The 27,026-nt window shown below is 42.2% G+C and overlaps 1 protein-coding gene across 1 annotated transcript; it reads right to left on the reverse strand.

Moving 5' to 3' along the window:
• Positions 1 to 1,532: 1,532 nt before the first annotated feature.
• On the reverse strand, positions 1,533 to 25,891 carry BDH2 (3-hydroxybutyrate dehydrogenase 2). The gene is made up of 10 exons (XM_053251307.1): positions 25,821 to 25,891; positions 22,666 to 22,747; positions 19,421 to 19,499; positions 15,543 to 15,639; positions 14,364 to 14,472; positions 12,239 to 12,299; positions 11,822 to 11,935; positions 7,934 to 7,992; positions 4,881 to 4,973; positions 1,533 to 1,840 (listed from the first exon to the last, which is right to left on the reverse strand). Exons 2-10 carry the CDS (start codon positions 22,735 to 22,737, stop codon positions 1,787 to 1,789), a joined length of 738 nt encoding a protein of 245 aa, XP_053107282.1. The 5' UTR covers positions 22,738 to 22,747; positions 25,821 to 25,891; the 3' UTR covers positions 1,533 to 1,786.
• Between the last annotated feature and the right edge of the window lie 1,135 nt (positions 25,892 to 27,026).

Consider the following 27,026-nt stretch of genomic DNA (forward strand, 5'->3'; position numbering starts at 1 on the left):
TCTGTCAGAACAACCGGCTTGCCCAGTTGTTCCAATGGAACATTCCGGGCATTCACATTCTGTTTCGAGCTCAGAATGGAATGTGAATTTCATTCCATGCACATCCCTAACAAGTACTGTATTTACCTGAATCCAAGATTAGGTTTTTTCCAAGTTCCAATCAGGGGGTTGTCTTAAATTCAGAGTCCATTTCCTTTTGGGTAAATACAATATAACCTGTATTTTTTAAGGGGGTTATTTTAAATTCAGAATCATCTTTGATTCATGTAAACACGGTAAATGTGAACAAGAGAAGTCATACCTGCAAACTTACAAGAGCCATCCCATTAGCTCACGGCATAGAAAACAAAGATAGAAAATGGGCGAGGTAGGAGGAACAGGAGAATTAAGGTCAGACTGCTTTCTTGCATGCCTAGTCAGCAACAGTCATGTCAGAGAGGGACCAGGCAGGAATAGAACTCACATCACACCCTTCACAGACCACTTCTCTATCTAATCAACCCAAAGCAGTAGGCAAGAGGAGGATACCTATCATCCTTCAGTCACTGGATCACAGGCCCACCATGGTGTAGTGGTTAGCGTGCCGGACTAGGACTAGGGAGACCCAAGTTTAAATCCCATTTTGGCCATGAAACTCGCTGGGTGACTCTGGGCCAGTTACTTATCTCTTAGCCTAACCTCCCTCACAGGCTTGTTGTGAGGATAAATCATGTAGACTGCTCTGGGATCTTTGGAAGGAGAATGGGATATAAATTTAAAAATATATATCAGGACCAAGAGGACTTCATCAAGAGTGCTAGATTTGGAGAATAGCAGCACTTTACATGCCGGAGGGAGGGTTCCTGGTTCAAACTGTGGCAGCGGTGATCTTCCACTCAAAAAGGCTGAGAGGAGTCCCCACACAAAGGCATGCTTGAGAGAGTGCAAGATCCAAGCAAGACAGCACTGCATTGGCCAATGGCCTAGATCTTCTGTGACTCCTGTTGCCTTTTGCATTGCTGGGTTCTGCCTTCTCATATAATCACATATGCCCACACACATATTTTGCTTGAGTGTCTGAAATTACTGGTAATTGTAAGTTCTTAGGATGGCAGACCTTCTTATCTGTAACTCATGCCCACTTTTTGCATGGTTTATAAACCAAACGGCAACAAGGACCTATGATAGCTAGAGGGTGAATAAAGGGCAAATCCTGGGCCCTGGTGACAGTGTTTGGGGTCCCCCTCTGAAAGTAAGCTAAGGATATGATAGAACAAGGGTGGAGAGGAATCTCCAGCTGTCAATCCCCAATAACAAAGAGATAACAGCTGTGACAAAGTTAATTTAAAAAAAAAAACAACTGAAGAGCTTTAGCAGTGGAATTCTTCTGGAAGCAGCATAGGTGAATATGGTGAGCAACCTTCTTGTCTCAGTAGGACTCCCATGCTTTTGAAAGTTACATAAGACAGCAGAGCAGCAGGTGCCATTTATTTCATTGTTTTGACTTATCGTTTCTTTCATTCATTCATTTTTTCATTCATTGTTACTTTCAGTCAATTCATTATTTAATTTTTATTCTTAATTTATTTCATATTTATTTCATGAAATGAAATAAATTCTGTCTGTGAACCAGCTTACAAAGCTACATGGTTAGATAGAACAAGAATATGGATAAGCCCAGGGGAACAGTCATTTTATACCCATTAGATAGTGATGCAGGCCATGGTTGTTGGAATGTAAGCAGCAGCTTCTTCCCGTTCTCCAGGAAACTCTTTGCCACTTGCACATGGACGCCTCTGGCACAAAGTCACAGTCTCCAGCCACCATCAACGATGCATTCATTGCCAGTCACAAATGAAGACTGAAATAACCATGGACAAAATACTCACATCACAAGAGCAAAATAAACTGAACACTAAGCATTTCAGGTTTGTTTAAACTAAATGCATTAAATGGCAAACGTTTTAAAATGATGCAATACTTTGAGCACAGACTGCCATCCAGGAGCTGCCTAGGTGAATAAAAGGTGCCTCTGAACATTCATGTTCGGAACCTTTGCTTTTGCTCCAACCCCTCCAGGTGATCGATTGCTACTTAAGAACAGACTGCACCAGGGGCAAAAGCCTCTTGGCGAGAGCCGGAGAGCAAGAGCCCAAGGGCTCTAACCCTTTCAGCTCTCAGCCTTGAGGGTGAGCAGACTGGGGCCTCGGAAGCAGAAAGAACAAATGGAACATCCCTGGCTTTCAACAAAGAGTTAGCAAGTTCAACAGAGCATCAAGAGATATTGGCCCAGGGCCATTGTTTATCATCTGCCTCCAATGGAGATGTGGAGGCGTTGGAAGGTAACGGTAGCACCTCCTCAGTATTGGCTAACTCTGTGCCAGCAAGTTGCTGGTGGAGGTTTGTCTTATGGTTGAGGGGCTATTTTCTTTTTAGGGAATTGTGGGGGACGACAAGTATTTGATTGCTTCTGGAGTGGGGAGAGGGCTGGATGGGGACTGGTGAAAGCAGCTCTTGTTCTGGACTTGCCCCATGTCGGAGGCCTTAGTTTAAAAATCTTCCCCCTTTCAACTCTAGGGAATGGTATTTTATTATGAGTGAAGGTAACATAGATTGGAGTGTTTGTTATGGGAGTGGGAGTGGGGCAGGGCAGGAATCACTCAGCCCAGGATTTGTGTGAGCATTCCTGGCTGTGGGTGGGTTTGCCATATAGTTGCTGCTCTTCTGCCTGGCGTTACTGAAACACAGGAGCTGGGGGTGGTTCGGCTGAGGAGATAGGTTTAGGAGTGGTGATTTCACCGGATAGTGGGCAGAGGGAGATATGGTGGTGGGAGTTGGGCAGGCCTTTGCAGAGGGAAACTGTCCAGGCAATTGAGGCCCGTTTATTTTTCCAGCTCTCCTCTCCTCTTGGAGAGAAGAGCTGGTCTTGTGGTAGCAAGCATGACTTGTCCCCTTAGCTAAGCAGGGTCTACCCTAGTTGCATATGAATGGGAGACTAGAAGTGTGAGCACCATAAGATATTCCCCTCAGGGGATGGAGCTGCTCTGGGAAGAGCAGAAGGCTCCATGTTCCCTCCCTGGCAACTCCAAGATAGGGCTGAGAGAGATTCCTGCCTGCAACCTTGGAGAAGCCACTGCCAGTCTGTGTCGACAATACTGAGCTAGATGGACCTATGATCTGACTCAGTATACAGCAGCTTCCTATGTTCCTATCTCTCACTGAGTGTTTTTGTTGCTGCTGCTCTGTATTCTATGGTCTTATTGTGTATTTTAAAAAATATTTAATTAGATTTGTATTTTATATTCCAAATTAATAATTGTATCTAACTGTTTAATAGTTCAATATTTTAAATGTGTTATAAACCTCCTTGAAATTATTTTAATGAAAGGCAGTATAAAAATCAAACAAATAAAAACGTGTGCAGAGTTTTTAACCATACATGGAGGGATAGGGCCACATGCCAGATTCAGTGGGGGAAAACAGGGTACAAGAGTATGCAAACTTTTGAATTGCATCAGGTTCCTCATCAAGTGGAATGAAAAAGCAAACACTATGCAGACTATATAGCTGATTAAAGATTTAAAAATTTTGCATGCCAAATTCAATAACATGTTTTTCACCCTGTTTCAAAAACCTATAATACATGTGTAATACACAATGTGGCTGCAAGCATTCTAACTAGTATATGATTCTAGGAACACGTAATGCATGTTTTAGTGTGTGCGCACAATAGATGCTGGTTTGCTTCCAAGCATGATTCAAAGTGTTGATTATTACCCCTAAAGCCCTAAACAGATTGGGCCAAACTTGAAGGACTTCCTTCCTCCAATGATTCTGCTCCCATTATGAGAAGATTGAGAGGCCAGCCTGTATATTTCAGCTCCATTGGAGAATCACCCCAAGGTTACATGGGAGAGGTCTTTTTCTGTAGTTTTCATCATTTCTGTAGTTTTCATCACACTTTAGAATTCCCTTCCCAATAAGAGATTTGTGTAGTTCCCTCTGCTTGTCTTTAGGACCAGTTAAAGTCTGTCTTGTTTAAGCTGCTTCTGGATAATGTTTTTGTCTGGATTTATTTCTGTCTCGGTTTTAATATTCTGGCGTAGTTTTTATTAAGATTGTATGTGTTTTTAAAATTGATTGTAAGCCACATTAAATATTAGTGAGAAGGGCAGAGCAAAAAAGTCCTAAATAAAATTGACTATTGGAGTTAATCTACTCTATCCAAGCTCACCATTATCTTTTCCACTGTATGCATTAAGGTAAATGAGTTTACATATGTAGCATATTTTTCATGTGCTACAATGTTTACCATGTGCTGTTTGCATTGCGCTGAAGCAGTTTGTAAGGGAAACAACATTACATTCACAACATGTTTATTATTTAATCATATGATAATAAACTCTAATTGAGCGAAGAGGCACCTTTAAAATGGTGATTCTCTTCTTTTTAGCAGGGAGAGAGCACAATATCCTTTTGGTGGCTGTTGCTTGTGTCTACTTTATTTTCTTTTTAGATTGTGAGCTGTTTTAAGATAGGGAGCCATCTTATTTTTCTGTGTTAACTGCTTTGAGATTGGTAGCTGTCCAAATAACATTTTTGTTGTTGAAAAGCAGTATATAAATATTTAATTTATATGATCAGAAAAATTATTATTACAAAGATTTATCCACAAGCCATTGCTTGATATCACATACCCTTTACTTTCTGATAGGAAAGAGCAGCATGGAGAGGAGTTTAAGAACAAACTTCCCAGTATAAACATGAATTATCATCTTACAAAATGATTGCAGAAATATAATAGGAAAATAAGCAAATTAAAAAAATCTGTATAAGCAGCCATAACTTGAGTGGTTGAAAGAACCATTTCACATGACATGGTAGCTGTCCCAAGAACTTACTTCATCAGAAGCCAGAAATACAAAGAGGTGGGCTACTTCTTCAGGTGTCCCAAGCCTACCCAACCTTTGCCTGGCTATGAAGTCTTTCAGTGCCTGGAGATGAAAAACATTCTCTGTTATCAGTCCTCACCACAGCTACCTCCAACTATTTTGCACCATCACAGCCTTAAGAGTCACACCTAGACTACTTTAGGATGGTTTCTCCCCCTGTTAACTGAAAAAAGAATCATATTTTTAAAGTGGAGGTTCTCTTTATTTAGCAGGGGGAGAGCAATCCCTCCAGTGGCTGTTGCTGGGGTCAACCTTGTTTCTTTTTAGATTTTCAGCCCTTTGGGGACAGGGGACCATCTTATTTATGTATTATTTATTTTTCTTTGTAAACCGCTTTGAGAACTTTGGTTGAAGAGCAGTATATAAATATTCATAGTAGGAGTAGTTTGAACTGCTTCAAAAGTGCTGTTTTTGGAAAGTGGGGGTGTTGTATTCGCTTACAGCATCCATGAGTGTGTGCTTAGAAGCTCTGTCCCTGCTCTGAAACCCCATCCCCTCTCCAGGATTACAACATTTGTCTGAAGAGGCAAGTACTGTACATGTGGAGAGATCCTCCCTGTGATGTGGAACGCTATGCACTCCAACAGTCTAATCATGGGAAGAATCTCTCCACAAGTCCAGCATTTGTCTCTTTAGACCAATGTTGTAATCCCAGAGATGCAGGGTTGGGTTCAGAGGTACAGCATCCACAAGCAGAAGAGCACCTGAACAGGGCTAAAATTCCATATCCGTGTCACTCCCAAGACACCATTCAGCAATAGTCAGCAAGGGCAGACTAGCCTCCCTCACAGGCTGGGTGAGTTTTAGCTACTCAGTCCTATTGCCTTGCTGCCGAGGGCCTCAGTCGGAGCTGTCGCTTAGCAACGGCCAACGGCCAGCAAGAGAAGACAGAAGCCCTGTTCAGACTTGCGTACAGATGTCTGTACACAGGTACATATATGCAAATGATTGTGGACACTTTAAAAGTGAGCCTGAGTACAGGTCTCCTCAAATGCAGAGAACAGATGGGAAGTGATACTGTACGTGTGTGTTCAACATCACATGTGAATAGCTACATGTGTACTGGTCCATGTGTACACCGCACATCAACTGGAGGTCTGACGAACATAACGTGTGTATAGGGTGTGATCAGTCCCCCTTCATGGCGGCGGGGGGGGGGGAGTCTCCTCTTGCTGGCAACAAGTCTTCCCTTGTTGGCGCTCGCTAGACAGCAGCTCCTCCTGAGGCAACGGGGTGGGGCCGATGGCTGGAACTTGCTCAGCCCTTCATGGTCGGACACAAATCTCAGTCCATCCTTGCAGGTAGCGAGTTCCAGCTCCTCAACTCCACTCTGTTTCCTCAGAAGCTGCTGCTGGTTCGCACCTGCCAGCAGGCTTGCTGCCGGCAAAACACAGACTGGCCTTCGTGAAGAGCTGACTGAGTTCCAGCTGCTCAGCCTCAGTTCCCAGAAACGCCTCCAGCAGATGAAGTGTCAGGATGGAAGCGGGGAAATCTGCCCAAATAACTTTATGATAATGGTGCAGCAGGGAAATGACCTGACTAGCGAGCAAGAGGTTGCCGGTTCGAATCCCTGCTGGTTTGTTTCCCAGACATGGGAATCACCTATGTCAGGCAGTAGCGATACAGGAAGATGCTGAAAGGCATCATCTCAAACTGTGCGGGAGATGGCAATGGTAAACCCCTCCTGTATTCTACCAAAAGCAAACCACAGGGCTCTGTGGGTGCCTCAACACCGACTCGACGACACTCTTACCTTTTATGTGAAAACCACATGATTTCTATACCTATGCTTTAATGGGATTTTATGCTGAGGATGATTTGTAAGTGGCTTTGAATGCCACTTTGGGCTATAGGCCTGTTCTCACAACCCTATGGGGATGGGCTGGAGGGAAGACACGCTCCTGCCTTGTGCCTCCCAGACAACCAGAGCCTCCTTTTTGGCTCTGCAGTTTGCACAGTCACATGAATGCTACAGAGGGGATCGCCATTGCCAACATCAGGCGCTGGGGCTGCCAGCTACCCCACAACAGTCTGCACAAGCAGCAGGGAAGCCATCCTCAGTACTGCAGCAGCTCTTCTCTGCCTGGCCCCGCAAGTCACAGGACTCTATGATAAACATGGCTGGCTGCTGCCTGGGAACAGTTTGAAAAGGCACAGCAGCAGAGATGACCAAAACAAAATGGTAGGATGGACTTCGTTTTTGTCCTGCCTCACTTTTAACTTGGGTAGTGGATCTGGGCTGCTGGGTCAGGAGGATTCCTGGTGCCCCCGATGACCACAGACCACCGCTAACTGGGCAAAGAGGCACCTTTTTAAAGCGGTGGTCCTCTTTATTTAGCAGGGGGAGAGCAACTGGCCCTATCTATCCCCAGCACAGTGGCTGTTGCTGGTAGCTATCCTGTTTCTCTTTTAGATTGTGAGCCCTTTGGTGACAGGGAGCCATCTTTGTTTGTTTATTTGTGTATATCTATGTAAACCACTGTGGGGACTTTTGTTGAAAAGTGATATATAAATATTTGTAGTAGTAGAAGAAGATTCCGAGGAATGTCTGGTCATGAGAACTGGCTCTATAAGTTTCTTAAGCAGGGCAGCACAACTTCAGTCCTCCAGCTGTTCAGGGACTGCTGAATCACCCCCAGCCACAGTGGCCAATAGTTGGGGATTATATGAATTATAATACAACATCTGCAGAAGGGCTGGAGTACAGCCCTGTTCTAAAGAAAGAAACACACATATAAAACAAAGAAAAACCTTAAAATGCAAATTCAGACTAGGCTTGCCACCTAAAGGGCTTCAAAATAAGGAACACATTAAGACTTTGAGACATTTAAGAGATGCATGAATTGGTGATCTACATTTCTCAGTGTTCACAGGTATTCCTCCATACAAAAGTACTTTCCATTTTAAAAAAAAAGAACATTTGAAGTGCCCCTTAGAAAACTAGGTCCTATTGAAGGTCCCTATTGTGTCATTGTGTGTGAAATATTAAATAGCTTGCTCACCTGATCTGGATTAGAGCTGGCTTGCATTCTCTCACGTAGAGAAGGAGTGTCAATAGTGCCTAGGAAAATATTCAAATATCAATATCAACAGAATGCTACAGCACTGAACATGAAGACAAATACACTCCCTGACAAAAAAAGTCTTGATAACATTTGTTACTTGTTTGCTCGTTGAAGGAGCTTAGGGTTCACATGGTTCTTCCACCCCTTTATCCTCATAACAACCCTGTGAGGTAGGGAAAGCTTAGAGAATATGACTGGCCCAATGAATTTCAGGGTTGAGTGGGGATTTGAACCTGGGTCTCCCTGTTCTAACCCACTAATGTGAATGTGGGGTATGTGGCAAACATAACTCAACTGCACAAGCCCTTGAAGCAGTCTTTCTGAGTTGGCTTCCTACAGACACCCGAGTCCTTCTTGAACTCTGCCTGCACCACAATATGAACTGAATGGTTAGCGATTCTGAAATGATCAGGCATGGAGGTTCCTCTCTGATGTGCATATTTTAAAATGATCGGGCATAAAATATATTTTATTATATATTGTATCTATTTTATTGTGAGCTGCCCCAAGCAGTAGTGTACTGGAGGGATATGTATGTATGTATGTATGTATAAATAAATAAGGATCCTCTCTGACGTGCAAGGAAGAGCTAGTCTGGTCGACCCAACTTCTGTATGTATAAGAATGGTGAAGGCACATGAGAATGCCAGAGAGCATGGTGAAAAGGCATAGGATGAAGTTTGACTGGTGGGAGAGCTCGCTCTGTAAACTGGCTGGAGCAAAGGGGAAAGCCTGGGATACCCATACAAGCCCCTTTGAAATATTTGGAAGAAGAATCAGGTGTGTCTGTGTGTGTAAGTAATAAAAACATAAATACAATTCTATTATTCGAACAGTGGCTGTATATGATGCAGTTTCCATAACTGCAAGTATGCAAGTACATCTGCCCATTGGGAAATGTCCTTATTGTTAGTGTAAGTAGTCCTTATGTGCGACAGTCCCCTCTGCTCCAATTCACATATCCAGCAGGAATGTGGGCAGCAAAAAGTGTTCAGATGTGGAAGAGCTGACACTTATATGGGACCCTCATTGCAGGCAAGTGCATTTCCTGACTTTTGAGTATATTTGCATTCAGCAAATCTGTAACCTATGAAACAGTCCAGGAGCAACTGGTAAGGGTGTGCATGGAACCGCCAACTGCAGTCCGGCACTGGGGTGGGGGGTAGCTTTAAGAGCGGCGGGAGGGTTTACTTCCTGCCCTCCCGCCGCTTTCCAGCTCTGGCACCGTAATTCTAGGAGTAATTGGGGCGGCAGGATACCTCCCTACCGCCCTTCCCTGCTGTTGCTGGAAAAAACTCCCAGGAGTCCTTTGCGCGCGCGCACGTCACAGAGACATCGTGCGCGTGCTTCACGTCTCTGAGACGTGCATGCGCGTGCGCAAAGGACTCCTGGGAGTTTTTTCCAGCAACGGCGGGGAAGGGGCAGCAGGGAGGTATCCTGCCACCCCAATTACTCCTAGAATTACGGCGCCAGAGCGGGAAAGCGGTGTGAGGGGTAAGTAAACCCTCCCGCTGCTCTTAAAGCTACCCCCCCACCTGAACCGAACCGCCCAGGTCCGGACTGGTCCGGAGGCTTTTTCAATGGCCTCCGGACCGGTCCAGGTCCATCCCTAGCAACTGGATAATCACAGACTATTTACATCAGTTTAGGTATGGTGAGCACAAGTGCCCACTGTGTCCTAGAAGTAATGTCAGGAAGAAATCCCCATCATTGGAATTCCCAGGGGTTTATTCTGAGGGGAAAGGCCACTTTACTTCCCACTCCCAATCTAAGGGGTTTGCCATTCAACCACCTCCCTGCTCTCATAGTTATACTGCCTCCATATGTTCCAGAAACCCCCCTCAGAAGGTAGGCTTCAATGACCTCATTAGCCCTGTCCAGGCTTTATTTTATTTTTTTTAAGCCCCAAACACAATTATGGCTGCCTAGAGGGGATTGGAAGTCCCACTTCTGCATGTCAATCATTTTGCTCCCCTCACTGCTCATGGACAGGGCAGCATTTGTGTGAAGAGGGAAGTGCCTTAAACGTGATGGCAGCTGCATCCATGATAGGCAACCTGGGGTGATCCCTGGTTTGTTTGTTTTATTTAATGCCTGAATAGGGCCTACAGAAGAATGTGTTTCACAGAATCAGTTGAAGAGGACCTAGTAGTCTATCTAGTTCAACCTCTGCTTGATGCAAGAAATCCAGAACTAGAGCATCTCCAACAGACGGCTGTCCAGCCTCTGTTTGAAGATCTCCAGTGAAGGACAACTTACCACCCCTCTAGGTAATTGGTTCCTTTGCCAAACTGCCTTACCATTATGTTTCTCCTAAAGTACAGGCAGAACTATCCTCGAATTGTGTAACTTGAACCCATTAGATGTAGCCCTGTCTAGGGCAGCAGGGAATAAGTCTTTGATATCTAATCTATGTAACAGTCCTTCAGGTATTCTTATCTTGTCTCCCTCAGTCTTCTCTTTGAGGCTAAATAGCTCCTTTAATGTTTGCTCCTAACATGTTTTCCAGACTCCTGACCATCTTCATTGCCCATTCTGAACTCATTCCGATTTGTCTTCAAGGACATCACTCAGAACTAGACATAGTATTCCAGATGAGGTCTGATTAGTGCATAATTCAGGCAGAATGTCAGGAGCCCCTGAAACTAGGACTAGGAACCTTCAGCTTTGTGCACATCTATCCCATGGGTTTAGCCACCAGGAGTACATTTTTAGCACTACAGATTTTCAAGTTCTGGGTTGGCTCTGCCCACCTGGATTAGCCATTGGACCCTCCTAAACAGGATGGCATATAAAGGCTTATTTCCTGTTTGGGCTAGCACCTTTTCTTGGCTCTTCACTCATCCTCTGGTTTCATCCTCAAAATCTTGGTTTAGATGGCTAAAAGATGTGGAAAGTTTCCATTCAATCTAGGCTCTTTGGCTCAAGCTGCTCTTCTTAGAATGAGTTTTCTAGAAGATCCCACTAGGCTTAGGGGTTTGTGAGAGCTGGTCAGCTGCCCAGGGCACCTATCTAAAGGGAGCATTGAGATGAGCTTGCAAGCCACACAACTTGGCAACACAGATAAACTATCCATGGGAGAGGCACTGAAAGCACTCCTCACCTCGAGGGCCATTTATCCTAGGGCCAGCCCTGCTGCCTGCGACACAGTGGAGAGTGTTTGCTTGTCTTTGGGAGAAAGAAAGGCTAACCAATGAGATTACACACACAGGGATTCTGGCAAGGCATGTCTTTTTAAGCATCTGCAGTACTCTGTAATGGTAAAGTGGCCCTGCTGCTAAAATTCCCTTCTCCATACAAGTGTTAAAGATACCTTAATAATTGTTTGCAGTCAGCGGCATAGCTATACTTCAACAAGGTGTGTGTGCGTGCGGTGAAATGTCACTGGGCCCTTAAGGAAGAGGGAGCCTTTGAGCTGAGTAACAGCTTCATCTTCACTCTCCCCCTCCTGCCTCTCTGAAGAAGAGTTGGGGACAGGGGTCCAGCTTTTGTCCTAGGCCTCCAATCTCACTCACTCACTCACTCATTCAGTGCATATACCACCTTTCCTAAAGTGGCTCGGGGTGGTTTACATTAAAATCCAAACACATTTAAAGGCTACAAAGATGGGTCTTTAAGGCTCTCCTGAAGGCCTCCAATCTTGCTGTTTGCAATCCTAGATTTGCTTCCAAACAGCTAGAGAGTAATTTTTGCAGTATCAAAATCCTGGCTTAAGAGACTGAAATAAAATCGGCTGGATGGTCTTCATGGCTGATCTGAAAAGCTTGGACTCCTTCAAGTTGTTCAAAAGTGCAGACAGAACAGAGATTATGCAACAGTACTTACCAGGACAAACACAGTTGCATCTGATGCCTTTGTCAACAAAGTCAGCAGCTATGGACTTGGTGAGACCAATAACTGCTCCCTTTGAGGCAGCATAAGCACACCTGTTAGTAGTTCCTGAGAGAGAGAGAGAGAGAGAGAGAGAGAGAAGGAAACCCAATCATGTTAAAAGCAAGAAAATGATCATGTTGCATGCATCTGACTATAGGTCCTTTTTCTGCTTTCTCATTGGCTCTCTGAATAATCTTGAGATACTCTGAACTTCAGTTCATTTATCTCTACTAAAACATGTGTTTGCACATACCAACAGTCCCCTTCCAGGAAGTTGAACCATTATAAATTCAAGTTCAGCTCCTGTTTAGGTATATCAGTATCATGTGAACAATGTAATACTAGAACCAGGCTCAAGAAGCTACTGACCTTTGATGCTGGATACCACAGAAGCCATGTTAATAATGTTACCAGATTTCTGCTCAAGCATCTGTTTACCAAAACCAAACAGAATGTTGTGATGTAGTAAGTAGTATCAGTTTCAAACAGAGCAGAACTTTTGATTCACAAGCATATATTAAAAGCTGCTATTGAATCTGGAGCATTCAAATACATTAAACTTCTGATGCAAAGAGGAACTAGACTAGATGTCGTGTCCCTGAGCATGGTTGCCAGCTATGCTAGCATTGAAAAGGTGGTTGTCTAAAATTCCTGCTTCACACAGGTCCTTCTCAAATCTCAACATTTGATCCTCAAATCCAACTTTAAGATCCTTCTTATAGATTTCATTTAACTGATGGTACTGAAACCAGTTACTAACCAAGTTTTGTACTTCAATTAGGTGTGAAAATGATGAAAAATTAGTTTCTAAGATGTATAAGCTGCTGCTTCTGGAGGAGACAAGAGATGAAGTGGCTATGATAAAATGGGCTCAAGATGTGGGTCATAATATAGATATCGCAGCTTGGGAAAAATTATGGAAAATGGATTTAAAGTTTACTGCATGTTATACTTTAAAAGAAAATTATTATAAGATGATGTACAGGTGGTATTTGACACCCAAAAAATTAACATTAATGTATAAAAATGTTCTAAACAAATGTTGGAAATGTGGACACTGTGAAGGAACTTTTTTTCATATGTGGTGGTCTTGCGGGGAGGCAAAGACCTTTTGGGATATGATATATAATGAGTTGAAGAAATTTTTTTAAATGACATTTCCTAAGAAACCAGAATCCTTCCTGCTGGGAATAATGCAAGGAGAGTTTTCCAGAAGAAATTTAACATTTTTTATGTATGCAACCACAGCAGCCAGAATAGTATATGCGCAGAAATGGAAGGACAATGAAATGCCCTCAAAAGAAGATTGGCTGATAAAAAATTTGGAATATGCTGAGATGGCAAAACTTACAGTACTGATAAGGGATGAAAATTTGGAATGTTTTAAAGAAGATTGGAAACCATTCTTACTATACTTAAAGAACTACTTTTTTAATATCAATTTTTCAGCAGGGTTTGAAATTTAGTAATAATAGCAGGTTGGGTAGAGTAAAATCGAGTTTGTAATGTGTAGGATATATGCTTTTAATTATTATAGCAATGGTTGATTTGTATAGTTAATGAATTGCACAGATTGGTGAGTGGGAAGTCAATATTTACTTAATTAGATGTAATGGGATTGTTAAGCTATTGTAAAAAACAATAAAAATTTTTAAAGCAAATTCCTGCTTCAAAGTTTATGTTGGTGGGCCTAATGCAATAAAATAGCTGGAGGATTTTAAATGGCTGCTAGTCAAGTGGTAAGACAATACTAAACTTTAAAACTTGTACCAAAATTAATACAGCAACCCCTGCTGTTAATGCTATACACGTGTTTTGCAATGGTCTTCCTAGAACAGCAGTGTAATCAGACTTTAATTATTTTTGAAAAGGTGATCAAAAGATTATTTTTTAATTTGGCACTGTGATGGTTCCTGTATCCACTGCTATCATTTCTCTTCAGCAGTCCTCTCTCATAATAGCTATTGCCCTTGATAGAAGAGGAATGCTATGGGCACAGGGTGTGACACCAGCAGAAGAAGTCCAAATATTTTTAAAATAGAGAGGATTTATTGTTTCACAAAGAAAAAAAAAATGAAACAAAAGTTGATCCTTTCCAAGAAACACAGTTCAAAGCACAACCAGTTACCGTTTTCTGTCCTTCATTTGTTCCTTTCTGCCAGTCTCTTACTTGGCAGTTAACGTCCAACTGACTCTACAGCATATTTTCTGACATCTATAGAACTCCTGTCAATTCAGGTACCTGGCAACAGTTTCCATACTTACCTCACTAAATTCCCAACCCAAGCAACATATATAAACACAATTTGTAACTCAACTTTTTAAAAAGATGGTGTCAGTTCTTCATAGGCTCCTCTGCTTAGATTAAGTGGGATAAATATGTGTCTTCCCTTCTTGTAGTTTTTCTGCTCCCTGCTCCCTCACCTAAACCAGCCTTGTATTAAATTGATTGAACAATGTATCTAGTCTGACGAGGAAGGCAGGTTGGCCTTACCTTAGGAAGGAATGTTTTAATCATCAAATACATGCTGCGAACATTGACATTCATTGTGACATCCCAGTCTTTTTCCTCACAATCCAAAATGGTTCCATGATGGACAGTTCTGGTATAAATGATAAAAACAAACAATTGATTATTTTCTAGGAATACAGGACTTAACTCTGTATCACAATAAGGATCCTGAATATTAAATAGCTGGGTGACAAGGTGTAGCTTCCAACTACAAAGCCATACAGCAATTTCATATAACTCATGGTATTTTTTTGTTTTGTAGCACTCATGGTATTTCTACACTACAAACCCACTTGGATTTTATAGAAACTTAACAGACATGGCACATCCTCAAAGAGAACCCTGGAACTGTAGTTAGCCATTTGTTTAGCTAATCCATGGCTTTGCATTATGCCTGAACCCTACTTTCCCACAATCCATGGCTTGTGTGGAATGGACAAACCAGGATTTGAGATGATGAAGATGGTTTGCCTGCTAATTTGTGCTATTTCCCATTGTGTTTGAATTCATAGACCATTGACAAACCACAGTGAGGGCCATAGACATGACTGAATATACAGAGCCGAGTTCTGACCAGATGGGAAACAAAAGCAGATAAGCTGATCTAAACTATGGTTTGCACTAACCATAATTAAAGAATACAAACCGTGGTTTGCTATCCCAGATGTACAAGCAAACCTTGGTTTAGAGTTGCTTGTCTGCATTTGTTTCCCATTTGCTCAGGAGTCAGTCTCTTTAGTTCACTACTGTCTCCATAGCACAGCAACCTCCTGAGATGGAGCAGTAGTCCAAATTGTGATTAGTCAATGACCAGCAAGTAGAGATATAACAGGAAAACACAGTTAGCACAAACTATAATTTACAAATTAATTCCAAACTGTGGTTTCAGATCCTGGTTTGTGGGCTCCAAACAAACTGAAGTTTATGGGCAGTCTTAGGTTCAAACATTAGTAAAATAAGAGTGTTGCAAGAACTCAGTGGTTAGGAGCATAAGAAAATGGAGCCCAATGAACGGTCTGGGAGATCAGATGTTGCAGTATTGCTGAAACTAAGTAACCAAGATTGCCGTATTAATATTTCTGTGGAAATAAAAAGCAGAACCAGAATGATTTTATAAAGGCTATTGCAAAGGAAAGGCAGTGAAAGCATCACAATATTTACCCTGCAATATTACAAAGAACATCAATTCTCTTCAGTTCCTTGGCCAGATTTTCAATTTGTTCTTTACTGGTGACATCCAGTACTCGAACTTGAATGCCTATTAAAGATGTGAACATATATGCTGTGATATTAAAAAGGATTATCTTGAGATAGAGGATTAGCTTGCATGTGACAAATAATAAATATTTAACACACCCAGAAATCATTGGGCCATGATTCAGACAATGCTACTATTGTTTTCACTGAGACTGCAAAGTGGTTGTGCATGTTCTGCAGAAATGGCATGTAAAGGTGTTAAGTGCTGGGGGTCATGAACTAAGGAGTAAGGGCTCAGGTGCCTTACTCCTTGTGTAACATAGCAGCTCCCAGGCAGAGGGAGTAATCAGCCTGCAGAGCAGCGCCACCCATATAATGGTTGGAACTGGTACTGCAGCTCCTCCACCCAGGTCAGGTGACCCTAGGAACCAATGAGGGCCTAATAGGTTGCTTCAGACTTGATTCTCCAGCCAAATTGTGCTACTCGACCAAGCAATTGCTTGTCTGCCTTAGTACATGACCCCAGCGTGCCTCTGGTCATTCTTCGCAGACTTCCCATGTAAAATGCAAAGAAGTTTGCTCACTTCCCCTCCAGAGGAAAGAAAGGAAGGAACCAACTACAGGAATGGAAGAGGAGGCAAGCGCCAATGGTCTGACTCATAATTAAACCATTCAATAAGGAATTGTAGGTAAAGAAACCAACTGGAGTATCAAAACAACCCACCCTCTTTATGCTATGACATAAATCGTAGTATATTTTAAATGTGAAAACCAGGTATTTTATTTTCCACTATATATCCAATAACTTTAATAAAAACAAATAATCTAAAATTATATCAATTCTGATCCAAGAACTACATAAAATCACAGTAATAAATCCAGTGAATAATAACCACATGAACCAGTTATTCTTCCATTATTTCCAAATGATTCACTTTCCACAAAGTTCATGTAGAGAAAACACACTGCTGTTGTGTATGTTTGTCTATGCCAGAAATTTTTCCTCTTGTTATTGGAGTTTAGCTGAAGAATACATATTTCTGTGTAACTTATTTGTCTCTACATTCCTCCAACTACAGGAATGAAAGAGGAGGCAACCACCAATTGTCTGACTCCAAATTAGGCAGCTTCCTATGTCCAGCCTTTACCAGAAGAATGGTCATAGTTTCTCATATTCTAATTCATATCTCCAACTATTACATTTTATTCCATTTCAATATTACTTAGCAATACAACCCTATTTGTTGTTAGCAGTCAGTCTGGCATTTGCACAATGTACAGCTGGTATGGAAGACAGTTTTGGTTTCTGTTTGTAAGAATTGCATTAGAAACACCCTTGAGGAAGAGAATTAATACTTGAAATGTGCTAGGCAGTACATTAGTCTCCTGTATACATTTGAGTTCTCATTCTTTCTGCTGCCACATCTGGAACACATCTCCCTACATGCACAAACCCTCTTTGAATATTACTCGAGAAAAAAGTATGGCAAGCTCCTGAATAGGAACCTTTTCATATAAAGTGTGGGATTTTTAATGCTTCAACACAAGTTTCTAACTGTGTCTCATTCATAATATGACTCTTGTGAAAGCAGTACACACATTCTCTTTTGCAGTACAATATAAATTCAATTTCTATACCACCCTTCCAAAAATGGCTCAGTTATTACACAGAGAAATAACAAATAAATAAGATGGATCCCTGTCCCCAAAGGGCTCACAATCTAAAAAGAAACATAAGCTATACACCAGCAAAAGTCACTGGAGGTACTATGCTGGGGGTGGATAGGGCCAGTTACTCTCCCCCTGCTAAATAAAGAGAATCATCATGTTAAAAGGTGCCTCTTTGCCAAGTTAGCAGGGATCATGACTCTATGGCTAGAGCCTAAGAGCTCCTGGGATTTTTGAAGCATCATCATTTGGTTAATTAAAAGGTGGTGCAGTGGGGAAGTATCTTGCCTAGGGAGCAAGAGGTTGTTGGCTTGAATCCTAGCTGGTATGTTTCCCAAACACCTATATCAGGCAGCAGCGATATAGGAAGATGCTGAAAGGCATCATCTCATACTGTGTGGGTTTTTATTATAATTTTATTATAATTTTATTATAATTTTTCTCTTTTTATGAATTTTAAATATTTATATTTTCTATTATGTTTTTCGTTTTATACAGCGCCTTGAGATTGTATATTAGGTGGTATAGAAATCCAATAAATAAATAAATAAAATAATAAATATCATGCTGCAAAGGAGAACAAGGACCTCTGGCTTTCTAGAAGACAATCTGGATTGTGAGCGAGATGTCATCTTAAAAAAATTGGCAGAAGCTTTACAAAGCCTACATTTTACTCATGTCTGGAAAGGTCCCTACTTCTCCTTTGCACTTGTGTTATATGAAAAGCCACCCACAATTTTTAAAACTAGAACAAAAACACTGGATCAGATTATGTATTGTTCCATCTATCCTGGTATTGTCTTCTCCAGGGGTTCCCAACTCTGGGTCCCAGATGCTGTTGGACTCCAACTCCCATCACCCCTAGCCACAATGGATTTTGGATTTGTAGTCCAATAACTTATGGAGACTCAGTGTTGGGAAGGGAACTCCTGATCTACCCTGGCTGGTAGCAGCTCTCTGGGGTCACCCACATAATCTGCTCACCACTGGAGATGCCAGTGATCAAACCTGGCACCTTTTGGATGCAAGGCATGTGCTCTGCCACCAAGCTATGTTGCCACGTCTCCACTAGCTTTAAGGGATGTCTAGATGTCCTCATGTTTAGCACTGGAATGTTTTTGTATTACTGGTAGGCAGTGTGTCATACACCCACAAGACAAATGCTAACTATTTGTCAAGAACTGTGCTTGTATTGCAGCCCAATGACTACAATGACAAGAGAGGAACAACTAAAGTCAGCAATGAAACTGTCATATTGTCATTTGAATGGAACACCATTATCCTCTGACTGAACTTTAGAACTATTGCAAGAGACTCTGACAAGTCTATAAATTGTGGCTCCCCCCCCGCCACCTTAGTAAATCATGCCTCAAGCACCAGACTCCAGCAATTATGACACAAAGACAAAGGCCTCACACATGCACCTCCCACTGAATCATCATGAATAATTTCCCTGTTGTGTTGCACCTCAAGTCAAAATTGTTCATCCCCAGCTGCCTGCAGCTTATTAACTGCAATCAAGCCATCATGACTGAACACCGATGACAGAATGTGCTATTAAATTGGCACTGGGTGTTTTTTTTTTTTGCTTCAAGCTCCTGATTCATCTGAAGCCAGACTAAACTCTGAAAAAGGGTTCAGTTAACAGCTTTTGAACTTTTGAGGGGTTTGGTGAAAGGGAAGAGGAATTGCTAGGGAATTTGCTGGCAAGCAATGTTAAAGACCGATTCTACAGCTAGATCTGATACATGCTCACTTCGAAGCATTTCTCCCAGAGTCAATTTACACATACTCCCAAGTAAGCAAGCATAGGATTTCACCTTGCATCAGAGTAGCATTGTGTAGGGGTTCCCAACCTTGGGTCCCTAGATGTTGGTCTATAACAGGCCTGCTCAACGTAGGCCCCCCAGCTGTTTTTGGACTACAACACTCATAATCCCCAGCAACAGTGGCCAATAACCAGGGATTATGGGAGTTGTGGGCCAACATCTGCAGGAGGGCTGAAGTTGAGCAGCCCTGGTCTATAACTTCCATCATCCTCTTGGTACTTTGGCTGGTGATGATGGGGGTTGTAGTCCAACAACATCTGTGAACCCAAGGTTGGGAACCCCTGGCATAGAGATTAAGACATTTATCTTGAACCTAGGAGATCTAGGTTCCAGATAAAGAAGTACCTGGACAAGCTTCCAGTTCTCGGAGTTTGGACTCATTGATGTCTGTTGCGATGACCTTTGCTCCCTCCTTTGCAAAAGCCTTAGAAAACAAAACCACCAACAGTTAATATTTATTTATTTATTTATTTATTACATTTATATCCCGCTCTTCCTCCAAGGAGCCCAGAGCAATGTACTACATACTTAAGTTTCTCCTCACAACAATCCTGTGAAGTAGGTTAGGCTGAGAGAGAAGTGACTGGCCCAGAGTCATTCAGCAAGTATCAATTGTTTATTTATTTATTACATTTTATATCCCGCTCTTCTTCCAAGGAGCCCAGAGCGGTGTACTACACACTTAGGTTTCTCCTCAAGATAACTCCTCACATCATGTCTGAATAGGGATTTGAACTCTGGTTTCCCTGGTCCTAGTCCAGCACTCTAACCACTACACCACGCTGGCTAGACATTAAATCATAGGCTGCCTCCAACTTGTTGGTCAAAACTGAGGGTTGGCTGGTTTGATCATTTTCTCTTTTGGCAAAGAGTATTGTCCCCCACACACTGCCCAGAGCCCTTGGATGGGGAGGTTTATAAATCACTCACTCACTCACTCACTCAAGCAAGCAAGCAAGCAAGCAAGCAAACAAGCAAGCAAGCAAACAAAATGAAAACAAAATTTGAGAAGGGAAACTTCACCTTACTGTAAATCCCCAATATCAGTGGGGGATATTAATTCTATACTTTGAGAAAGAGTTGGGCAATCTTTACTTTGGGCAAAGCACTTCCTCTGGATAACAGGCAGGGTCCTTTTGCAAATGACACCAAGAGGGGAGGGCTTCCATCAGCTCCTAGAGCTAGCCAAAAAATAAATAAAATGGGAATCTACTTCCTGTGAGCAGGATTGTCTTCTTGGCCTACTCAGCCTCCTTTTTGTAATTAATCACCATGCATCTTTGCACATACTCGACTAAGAAGCAACATGTCCTAGAATGGAGTTAAGGCAGGGCTAGCATTATTGAGCCCATTAGCAAGGCCCAAGACCATCTCTGTGCCCTTTGCCCTTATGGGGCAGCTTGAAGCAGCTGGCCCTAGCTCAGGGGAAAGTATTTTTGAACAATCTTGACTAGCCTCCAGCCCCTCCCTAAAGAGCCTTAGGAACAGGAGGTAGACAGAGGGAAGAAGGGACAAGACTAAGAAGTTGGGTTTCATACCCACGGAATCTTCAAAAGAAAACCCTGTGGGTTGTGTGCTGCCCCATTACAATTTACAGTTCTCAGAAGTGTCAGACAAACTAAACTTCTGTTTCTGAAACATATTTCTAATACAATAGCATTTTCGCACCAGCTTTTTTAAAAACACACAAAACTTTTCTTAATGCTAAAAGCTTGTGCGTGCTAGGGCTTTGCTGCAGTGCCTAATGAGGTGGGAGAATGGGATGTACAACTTCAGGCATCAGGTGGGGGATATAATTTTTGGTCGCTCCCCAATGTAAAACATTTTCTTCTGGTAGGGAGCTTGCTAAGAATCTGCTTTAACAGTAACGTTAGATCTCTCTTCTGGAGAGGAGGGCAGCATGGAACAAAGACAAGAAGTTTCTCCTACAGCAGGGGTCTTCAGATGTTGTTGGACTACAGCTCCCAACATGCCCAGCCACAAGGACATTGTGGCTGGAGAAGCTGGGAGTTGTAGTCAAACATGAATCTAGGGGCTCAAATTTGGGAACCTTTGCCCTACAGCATCTGCCCTGATTTTCACATTCAAGAGTGCTCACTTTTAGATGGCAGTGATCCAACATGACCATTCATACCGACCACCTCTTGTATGGAACAAAGCAAGTCCACAGCAGTGCATTTGGTAAAATCAGTGGAGGCACACTTACAAAGATGCAGCTTATCTCTAAAGATGCTTTCATGAAGAATTTAGGTTTACATGTGTAGCAGATTAAAGCCTTTGTCTTAGAACAAGCTCATGAGGGAAAATGCTGAATCATTCCTGCTGAGCTGCCTGCCTAGGCTTCTCATAAAACTATTCTGTAATTATCGGTAGGTTCAAAATACTGCCACCAGTCACCCTAAAACATGCAGGGAACTGGTTCAGTGGACTGGGTGCTGTAATCCAGGCTCCTCGCTAACAGGATATTGGGCAAATCCAATAAAACCATCCATGTGTAAACTTACACGGGATGAGAAAACTGATAACTGCTGAATATCTGAGGACCTGTTTGCACTAGAGAAAAATCCCCCTCTGCCCCCACTTTCCCCCAAGTTAAAAACCAACTGGGAGAGTTTTTTGTGTCTTTTTTAAAAGAAAAGAACCCAGACTTATTCAATTACTACAGACTGCTTCCATCTAAGGCTTTCTCAGCTTTTAAATAAAGTTAAAAAGACTTAGCGGGTTACAAAAATAGGTTGTCTTAATGCACTTTTGCAACACCCTAGGTAGGATGGGTGTAGGCTATTGTTTCTGATTTCAATTACATTACAGGTAAACAATAATAGAACAGTATGAGGAATATGCAAAACACGCACACCAAAGACATACCTTCCCTGATGCAAAGTCTGTCTAAACAAATTTTCCCTAGACTAAACTTCCCTTTTCCCTTGAACTCACCAAATTCCTGATGAGAAACAAGCTTCCTGTAATCCTTTCTTTCAAGGATTTACAGAGTTATCCCATGAGAGAAACCTCCATGCTGGCTTTGACCAACAAGGGAACAAACCTCCATTGCCTCTCACTAAGCCTTTCTGCACCCACTTCTCTCCAACAAAGACTGCCCTTCTTGTACACAGAATTCCCCACAAATTACAACCACCCTCTAGGTCCCACCCACCTGATGTACTGATTGGCTGCCCTGGAGTTCACCAGAGTGTCAGTCAAGACAAGGGTTGACTCCCTGTTAACGCTATAGAGCAGGGCTTCTCAACCTGTGGATCCCCAGATGTAACTGGACTTCAACTCCCATAATTCCCAACCAAAGACCACTGGGGCTGAGGATTATGGGAGTTGAAGTCCAGTAACATCTGGGGACCAAAACATTGAGAAGTCCTGCTATAGAAGGAAGGGTGGCTGATCACTACAAAAAGACAGAGCACTCTTCCCAGTGTTGTGATCATTCTTCTAAGCATTTCTTTCTCTCTTTCATTCCATTTTTTGATCTAATGCCATAAAGCACAAGTACCAGTACTTTTGTAACAGCTGTTTATGGAAGCCATAACCTAATACATTAAAAGGAGAAAACCAAGGAATATGCCTTCCAGACTTACAATAGCGACTGCTCGGCCAATTCCTTGTGCTGCAGCAGAGAGCAATACCACCTTCCCTTCAAGCCGACCCATCGTACACACCCTGTGGGTTCAAATAAGTTGTGGAATCTTATTCACTGGTGCCAATGAAAGGAACAAACTAGTTGCAGGAACTGTTTATGTAAATACCTAAAATATATTTGAATGCTCTGTACTTTGTATCTATAAATGTGATCAGCTGATTTTAATAGATCTTTTAAAGATCAATTAGATGTAACATGACTGACTGAATTCTGATGAGAAAGTGTAGTTTATGTATTTAAAAGAAATGCTTAATAGATGTCATTAAGATAACATCTTCTTTGCCATGAGCCCCACCACCTGCTAAGATCATCTGGAGAGATTCGCCTGAGGCTGCTGCCCCTTTTGGAATGCGCTCCCTGTTGAAATAAAAGCCTCCCCATCTCTGGCAACTTTTAAAAAGTCACTGAAGACACATTTATTCACCCAGGCTTTTAATTAGATGTATAGTTTTTAATAATTTTAATACTGTGTTTTAAATGTTTTTAATCTTTTAAATGATTTTAATTGTAAACTGCCCAGAGATGCAAGTTTTGGGTGCTATAGATTTTTTTTTAAAAAGATAAATAATAAATACTATTTCTTTACTTTGTAGTTTACTCCTGAAGAATCACTTCTGTTCTAGATGGGGTTGCACTCTCCCTGAAGGACCAGGTTCACAGTTTGGGAATGCTCATCAATCCAGCACTGTCACTAGAGACTCAAGTGGCCTCTGTGGCTCAGAACACCTTTTATCAGCTTCAGCGGATACGCCAACTGCGACCTTACCTGGAGTGAGATAGCTTGGCCACAGTTACTCATGCTCTGGTAACCTTTTGCTTGGATTACTGCAATGCATTGTATTTGGGGCTGCCTTTGAAAATGGTCCTGAAACTGGACCTGGTACAAAATAGGGCCCAGTCTGTTTCCAGGCCAAATTCAAAGTCCTGGTTTTAACCTTTAAAGCCCTAAATGGCTTGGGATCGTGTTACTTGAGGGAGTGCCTTGCCTCATATGCACTTTACTTGCCCCTACCTGTACTTTAAGTTCTTCGGAAGCCCTCCTCCGGGTGCCCCTGCCAAATGAGGTGAAGCGGGTGGCTACCAGGGAGAGGGCCTTTTGGGAGGCTGCACCCCATTTATGGAATAGTCTCTCCAGTGAGGTTCACCTGGCTTCATCACTTTGCTCTTTTAGATGCCTGATAAAGACTTTTTTTGTTCAACCAGGACTTTTAAACTTGGGTTTTTCAGATTTGATTCTGATTTTTAACTAATTTTTAAATAAGTTTTCAAGCTGCTTTGTATTGTATATTTGCTTTTCACTTTTTTTTAGTCTCATGATTTAACATGATATGTGTTTTTATTGTATGTTTTAATTCCCTGTTGTAAGCTGCCCAGAGAATAATTTGTTATGGGGCAGCTAACAAATAAAGTGTATTATTATCTATATATTTAATTCTCTAAAGCATACATGTGGCGAATCCCATGTGTGGCAGCTCTCGCAAGAATTCGGAGAGTGGACGGATAGCCATGGGACAGGTGAGAGGGAGGAAAATGGTGGTTGTGGCCGGCGAAGAAAATGCCGGCAGGCTGGCCAGAAGCGGGTAGTGGTGGCGAGAAATTGGGGTGGGAGAAGTCGGCTCACCCACCTGCCAGCCAGAAAACAGGAGGCGGGCCAGCCAACCAGAAATGGGGGCAGGGGGAGGGAGAAAAAGCCTGCCAGAAAGTGGCAGGCAGGGGGAGAGAAGCTGGTGCTCAGCTGACCAGAAACGAGGAGGGCAGTGGGAGGGAGAAGAAGACGTGCGCGGACAGCTAGAAAGCGGTGTGTGTGTGTGTGTGTGTGTGTGTAGAAAAAGGCAGTGTGCAGGCCAGCAGGGGAAGACAGTGGCGGCTGGCAGGCTGGGGGCACAGATGCTCTGCGCCCGGCCCAGCTAGTTATTTATTTTTACTTATGCATGCGCATTACTTATGCATGCGCAACAACAAAAGGAACTACACTGAAACAAAATGCACCAAAGAAGTGCCTTCTTGCAAATACATTTATTCACAGGTAGGTCTAGAAGTGCCCTTTGAAGCTTTGGGTACAGTATTTCTACCACAGCCTGTCCAGACATCATTAAGAGCCTCATGAGAAAATTAGCAAACCTGTGTGGACTTTCTTAAAGCGGGTACCGTCAGTGCATGATGGGGGAAATCAGTATCACAGCGGAATGTCCCATTCCTAACCTCCACATTTATTATTTATTTACTATTCATTTATCCTATTTCTATAGTGCCTGATATATTACTCTCCAGATGGTGTACAAGCTAAAACATAATATAAGAACAATATAAAACAGTTAAAATTCATAACACAGGTAAAAACAATCTCAATGAATAAAAAACATTGAAATTTTAATTTCAGGTAAAAGCTTGGGAAAACAGGTATGCCTCCAGGGCCTTCCTAAAAAATGAAGAAAAAGGAGATGCTCTTATTTCAGCAGGGAATGTATTCCATAGCCCCGGGGCTGCCACAGAGACGGTCCAGTCCCAAGTCAGCAGCAACCGTAACTAGACCTCTCCATTTGATCTTAATAGGTGACAGGGATCATGACAGAGCAGGCACTCTCGTAAGTACCCTGAACCCAAGACATTTAGGGCTTTATAGGTAATAAGCAGCATTTTGTATTTCATTTGAAAACATATTGGCAGCCAGTGCAATTTCTTTCAAAATCAGTGTTATATGGTCCCTCAGGGTAAACCCAGAGAGCAATCTGGCAGTCACATTATGTACCAATTGTAGTTTCTGAACTAAGCCCTACATAGAGTGCATTGCAGTAGTCAAGCCTATAGCTTTGACATTGATCATATCTTATGAAGTGTAAATAAGAGGCACTCAATACGTGTACCCTTCTAACACACACAGGATACTGATCAAGCATGCAGACGGTTCTACATGGAGAAGTTTTGTCTCCTTTACAGCTCACATAGCAAAAACCTTAAGTCTGGAAATACTTCCTAACAGCTTCTGTATGCAAAAGACTCAAAAAGATGTGCATGATTGCAAACCAGTTTGTCCCCAATTGTATTTTGGGGATTGTATTAATAAGATTTGCCAGCGGAGCAAACATGACTTACCTCGGAAGTTCAGCAACCAGTGGTTTAAGACCTTTGCCCAGGAGGCGGTTTCATGTTTTTCTGAAAGGATGCTGGGATTTGTAGTTGAGTGAACTGGCAAAATTTACTTCCAAGTCAAGACTCCATTTACAGATGTAGAAGTGTATCTGCTGCCATCTAGTGAGATTTACAGTTATAGGTTTATTGCAACAAGGAGGAACAATGTTGCAACAGTGTTTCTGGCATCAAGACAGCTACAAGTGAAAAAGGTAACCTAGTATCCATTTGGACAGTTTTTAATTAATTGTTCATATGTTATGTTCAACACTTGCACAATCTGTGTGCAGTTTACACAGGCACAGCTATCCACACATTATTTTGAACACAGGTACAACAGTACGCTTCTTATCTGTATCCTGCTCTTCAGGGAGGGACTGTACTCAGGTTCTCTTTTAAACTGAATGCAGATACATTCAGTTTTACACAAAACATGTGTGCAAGTACAGACATCTGTACACTTACAAGGATGAATATTTATATATCTTTTAAACAAGAATACCCAAAGTGGGGTGTGTGTGTAGATAGATAGATACACACACACACACACACACACACACACACACACACACACACACACACAGAGTACTTGTACAACACAAGCCCTATTCAGATGTTATACTAAAAGACTGCGTCTAAAGTGGGGCTGGAAGCCTGCCCTGGCCCCATCACTCACCCCTACAGCGCACCGCTCATCTGGAGATACCAATGTCGCATCTAAGATGGGTGGGCGGGGCACTTCCATAATTGGGAGTGTCTGCCATTTCACAGATACAGTGTTTACCCTTTCAGACAAAATGCCACTGTAATTATGAACACCACACTGCAGGGGTGAGTGATGGGGCCACGACTTCTGACCTTGCTTTAGACACTGTGAGTATAGTGTCTTTTAGCATAACATCTGAATAGGAATATTCCAACATTATGTTGAACACTCATACAAGTTTATGGTGTACACAGGTACAGATCTGTGCATAGATACAGTTATTCACATGTTATGTTGAACAAAAGTACAGCAATACACTTATCTGCACCATGCATTTGAAGGGCCTATACCTAGGTTCACTTGTAAAATGAATACAAGTACAGTCATTCACACAAACACATGTATGAGTGTACAGACATCTACACACTCATATAAGACAGACTGAATAGGGCTAATGTGTGCAG

Source organism: Hemicordylus capensis, chromosome 5 (assembly GCF_027244095.1).
Source record: "Hemicordylus capensis ecotype Gifberg chromosome 5, rHemCap1.1.pri, whole genome shotgun sequence".
Taxonomy (NCBI): domain Eukaryota; kingdom Metazoa; phylum Chordata; class Lepidosauria; order Squamata; family Cordylidae; genus Hemicordylus; species Hemicordylus capensis.